The sequence below is a fragment of the Fulmarus glacialis genome, unplaced genomic scaffold (genome assembly GCF_000690835.1).
Source record: "Fulmarus glacialis isolate BGI_N327 unplaced genomic scaffold, ASM69083v1 scaffold8819, whole genome shotgun sequence".
Classification (NCBI taxonomy): domain Eukaryota; kingdom Metazoa; phylum Chordata; class Aves; order Procellariiformes; family Procellariidae; genus Fulmarus; species Fulmarus glacialis.
In genome coordinates, this window is record NW_009235208.1 from 10,872 (window position 1) to 16,586 (window position 5,715).

The 5,715-nt window shown below is 38.0% G+C and overlaps 1 protein-coding gene across 1 annotated transcript in view; it reads left to right on the forward strand.

Moving 5' to 3' along the window:
- Positions 1–630: 630 nt before the first annotated feature.
- The window catches only part of LOC104082710 (cysteine-rich venom protein-like), a gene marked incomplete at its 5' end in the record, with an annotated part of 6,199 nt that continues 1,114 nt past the window's right edge, over positions 631–5,715 (forward strand). The window contains 5 exons of the mRNA XM_009585932.1: positions 631–692; positions 2,434–2,565; positions 3,783–3,873; positions 4,412–4,557; positions 5,135–5,229. Coding sequence (XP_009584227.1) covers positions 631–692; positions 2,434–2,565; positions 3,783–3,873; positions 4,412–4,557; positions 5,135–5,229 — 526 coding nt within the window. The remainder of the gene's footprint in view (positions 693–2,433; positions 2,566–3,782; positions 3,874–4,411; positions 4,558–5,134; positions 5,230–5,715) is intronic.

The window sequence follows — 5,715 nt, forward strand, 5'->3', positions numbered from 1 at the left end:
CATACTGTGGTATTTGCTTCTTTGAGGCATCTTAGCAGCCAGAGGGCAATAGCCCATATCTTTTCATGAAGGTTTTGTTTATGTCTAGGTGTAAGATGTAACTTGAAGGTGATCATCACCATTTACTGTGCAGCCATTATGATGCTGATTTGATGAGGAAACAGGAGCAGGAAAGGGATGGAGACAACTGTTGATGTGTTCAGTGCTCCACTCCACAATACCAGTTCCCAATACGGATGATGCTTGCTTGAGCAGGACACTGATGTGACCTTACTGAACAAATTAATGGGCTTTTTTTCTTATACAAGGAGGCAAAGATGAAGGAAATGCTGCAAATTCCAGATATCTTGAATAAAGAAGTCAAAAGGGAGTTGATCCATCTGTTACAAGAAACATGCAACTTGAAGTCTTCTCTCTGTACAAGATAGTGGTGCCCGTGCACCATTGTACACTCACCTGCCCAGTTTCAGCACATTCAGCTGTAGTAGGTATCAACTAAAATAATCTTTTGTGTGGCAGGCTTGACTTTGCAACAGGTTTGTGTCTTGCTTACATACCACGTTACACCACAAACTTTATGTAACAGATATTAATGGATTTTGGGTTTTGTTTTTTGTTTTTTCTCTGTAGAAATGGATCTACTAACTGCAATCTTTTTCCTGGCTGCTTTGCTGCACCAATCTGATGGACAGGTAGGAACATTCATCTATTCAAAAGAGCTATCTCTGAGCATATTGTATAGATATCTGACGTGGCATAGTCTGGTCTAGTGATCTCTAGAGCTTTACAATTCAGGCTTGAAATTATTGTTAACATGTTAACATAAGACAATAAAGATGAATTCTTGTTTTTCACAGATTTTTGTATTAAAATATTTCTTCTGCTTATCCAAATATTCTTTTCTTCACAAGAATAATTTTAAAAATACATTTTCCCAAAAAATATGAACTGAAGCTATTCTAAAATAGTTTATCTAAGTATCAGAAATCTAATCTTCACCTCTTCTTAGAGAGGATTAATCTTGTAAGATGTAGATATTACTACTTAGGCACTTGAATGTGAACTATTTATCAAGATCTGGTTATTAATGAATGAAAAGAAATAACTACTTCAAGGATGCCAATCATCTCTTTCTTCAATAAATCTCAGGTGAACTATGTCCCAAGTTGCTTGTTTCCTTTACCTGAGTATAGCAGCAGCCTAAAATAACTGGCTGAGATGTTATTTTTACCACTGTAAATGTCTTAAGTTAAACAAGATGTGCAACACCTCTTGGGGTGGGTTCAGTTGCCCAAACAAAAATGTCTCTGCAGCTTGAGACTCTCCAGAGTACCTAAGCCACTCATGGGTGGCTGTGCAGACAGCTATGCCTTTCTGGAGCAACCATCTGAGTCTAGGCAGGGCTCTCTAGGCATTTCAAATGGCATTAGGTGTTATTTTAAGCCACTGACTACAGCCTTTAAAACCTAGAATTGAGCTCTGAAGGCAAAACAATGGAATTCATTCATATTACTCAGACATTTCAGAATTCAGTCTCTCCCATTTTATGCTTTTCTCATTGACAGTAAAGGCAAACTGAGATGACTTTTAGATATTTATATCTACAATATAGTTATCTAAAATTAAATAAGATGAATGAGTGCCTAGAAAAGAGACCATCACAACAACAGTGGAACTCATCTCACTGAAGCATCAAAGTATTAGTTGTCCAGACTTCTGCCAGCCTCTCTCTACAAAGCAAGGGAAAAGAGGTACTTGTAGAGAATGGTTCTTCCAGTCCTAAAAAGGAGTTCAGATTTTGTGGGGTGGGCTACCTCTGTCCTCTCCAGTAATGACAAAGAGAGTGCAGGTGTCTAGCTTAGACTGAGATGTCTCATTTTTAGACATTAAGTGGAAAGAATCCTTTCCTGAGGGATGTTTTAGTCTGAAAACTCCAACGTAAGCGTTGCAACTCTTTTTCTCTGCAAGGATTCATGACCTGATGTCACTACGTAAAAGACAATCTAAATCATTCATTGCTTTCTTGACCTTAGGTATTTCAGAAGATGGTCTGCAAACAGTCCAAAGTTCTGATCCAGCTTCACACACTTCTAAAACTTCCAAGTGACAAGAGCCAGGGACTTTTTTAGTGCACACAAGAGGACAAGGCCAGTCTTGAGATTTGGTTCCAGAGCTAAGCTTTCTCCATGTTTGACGTGGAGACATCTGAAGGTAGAATTCCCATCTACAAATTTCATTTAGAGTCACGTCTCCTAATGAAAAGTGCAGTTCAAATCAAGGAAGGAAGAAAAAAAATCAGCAATTATAAGAATAGAGGAACCAATAAAGGAAAGTTAGGAATTTCGAAGAAGCTTTACTTTAACAGGAAGCTCATAATTTATCTTGCTTATTAAACTTCTGATAACTGGAACATTCATTGTTATTGTTTTCCAGGGTTTTCGGTATAAACGAATGGACATTTCCTCCTTTCCTCATTTTAAGTTTCAAAACCAAAAACAGATCCTTGAGCAACACAATGAAATACGGAGGTCTGTACTTCCCACAGCCAGGAACATGTTGAAGATGGTAAGCTATACATTGCAACTAGCCAGTTTCCATATCATTAGTAAAAGATCGTAGTCTTCTAAAGAACCCACACTCAGTGAAGAGAGAGGGCAGGGAAGGTTCTCTGGGATTGAGATGAAGAAATCAGAATTTTATCCCTTTGCTTCTGCAAGCTTCATGCTTAATTTTGCACACCTCGATGCTGCAAGCACTTGTAAAATCATTGCAAAGCTCTCAGGACGGGCCACAAGCACTATTCGAAACCTCTCTGCTAACCAACATGCCTTAGTTTCTCCACTTAGCAAAACTCAATTAAGCAACATCAGAAATGTTCCAAGCCTAGGGTTTTTTGTTTACAGGAGCTACAAACACAGGCTTGCCCCAACCACATCTATTTATTGCTGTTAAATATATGTTAACATAGCCTGCACAGTGGATCACAAGTTCTTGCCTTATGTCTGCAAGCCTTTTCAGGGAAAGTATTTAAACTGGAGATAAGGTACAAAATGCAGTGATGGCTCTTGGATTAAGGATAACACTCTTCAGCCTGTGGACTAAACACCTCCTTTAGAAGAGAAACAGATGCCCTGGATGAAGAAAAGTGTGTGTAAAGCAAAGGTGGAGCAGGAGCACCAGCAGCAACATGTTTCTGAATGGCACACTGTCAGGAGGGCAAAAAAGGCCTAGATCTGCCTAGCCATTTGTCCTTAGCTGAGCTTGCTTTGCCCATCACTGCTCCCATCCCCGTCACCCCTGATATTCTTTGTTATCTCTATCCCACGAGCAGATGAGCTGGTCAGTGCTTTACAGTTAAGTCTGCAGGGTAAGACTTGCAAACCTTCCCCAGGTTCAGACTGCGGCTGGTGTCTATCGCTACATCTCAGCTGCACCTGGGCTGAAAATCAGTTTGATACCATTTAGTGCACTGCACCCTGCAAAGTTAACTTAGACTTAAAGCCAAAAGAAAGCAACAGTGTGTTATAAAACTCCTATTAATCAGGACTGTCTGGAGATCAGGACTGTGTGATACTGTGCAAAATAACCTGCTCTGCAACCTTCAAGAGCTGAAGAAATGTGGTGTCCATGCCCCGGTAGTGTAAATTGGCATGACTCCTCTGCTTTCTGTTGAGGACCACAGGAGCATTCGATGCGCAAGTCACTCCCCATTTTTTTTTTTCTTCTCATGGACTGTACTAACCTACCTGTGACCTGGATACTTCTTCCTTTGTGTCTTTCAGGTGTGGAGTGAGAAAGCTGCCAAAAATGCTCAGAAATGGGCAAATAAGTGTGGGATGAAAATCAGTCCAAGAGATCAGAGAGTCATTAATGGTACATGACAAATACGGAGCCTAAGCTGATGGGTTAATGACAATTTGCAGATGACCCCTGTGCATGTGAACTAGAAATAAGAATAACTTTATAGTCTGTTGTAGAATACGTTTTTAGGATTATTAAACACAAAAACATCATTTTTGTCAGATAAATACCCTGAAAGACAAATTGTTGGAACTTGAAAGAGAAGGATGCTATGTACTTGCCCTATATTTGTACCTTTCTTGAAGTGTCCACTTTTGGCTCCTGCTGGAGACAAGACAGCACAATAGATGACTGTTGGTATGACTAAGTACAGACATTTTTGTGTAACATTTTGTAGTTAAATAAGTAAACGGAAAGCTCACCAAAATCAGAGTAACATTTCCTGCAGCTTTCATGGGATCAGGTGTACTGTCCTCTTCTTAAAGTCACAGGGCAAATAGGTTGGAATCATAGAGATTTTTTTAGGATGTAGCTACAATCTCTCTACCTTACCTCCCACCCTACACCTGTTTCTCTCCTAAGTAATAAAATAGACTTACTTCTACTTCAGGTGTCACCTGTGGTGAGAATGTATTACTATCATCTTACCCAAGAACATGGGCTGAAGCAATTCAAGTCTGGCACAGTCAGTCCTCCGATTTCAAGTATGGATTTGGAGCAACTGCGAAAAATGTCAATATTGAGAACTATACTCAGGTATGGAGAATTGAAACAAACTGCGATGATACACTAGAATTACAGGACTATGCTTAAGGGAGCTGGGAGATATTTATTATCAGAATAAAAATTATCACTGTCATCAAACCATTATCTATCATTCACATTCTGATCCAAAGTTGAATGATAAATTAAAACTTTTTTTCATCTAATTGTGAGGCAACGGAACCAGTATTTTGGAAGAGCTGTCCAGAAGAGAAATATTATTCTGCAGAAAAAAAAAATTCAATACCTTTAATTTAGAAATAAATATTTTTTATATAGGGATTGAAATACCTGGTTAAGAAATGTCAAAGCAAAATATCTATGATGAAAATATTTGAATTTAAACTTTAGTGTCCTGCCAGAAACTGTGTTCAAAAACATTTGGAAACTGGAGGACATGGTTAACTCATTTTTGTATTTATTCTTTCTGACAGCTAAACTGTAAACTTAAAACCTAAATAGACAAATCAAAACAAAAAATTATTTTCTGGTTCTGTTATTTTGTGAACTCTTTGAAGAGAATTCAATAAAACATGACTCTGAAATACTGTGTTTATTTTTTATTCTACAGCTAATCTGGTACAACAGTTACCAGATTGGATGTGCAGTTGCCTACTGTCCTAAGAATCAGTTCAACTACTTTTATGTTTGCCAATACTGTCCTCCGTATGTACTGCCTTTTTACTCATTTAAGATGTGATAATTATGGATATGTTTTCAAAACCTCCTGCTGTCCATTGGTCATGTGTAGGATAAAATGATTACAGTTTATTTTAACCAGTTATAATTTCGAAAATACCAATGTGAATTGTGGTTTAACATCAGGTTAAATAGTAATACTTATTTTATTTCACATTGAAACAGATATTAGGGAAATTTTAGCAAATGAACAAAGAAAGGTCTGTCTCTGCAGAATCAGGCATCATGCACAAATCATCCTATAACTTTGACCTCAAACAAGAAAGTCAGATGCAAAGTGAAAACCAACAGTAAATGAATACTCACAGAGGTAAAGAGCACATCTCAGACAGCTGCATATCAGAAGGCGTCTGCTGAGGTTATTTCCTTATAAGCTGCAATCACTTGAAGGCCATTAGAAAAGCAGAACTAGGAAGCACATAAGTTTTTTTTTTTAACTGATAATGCTATACA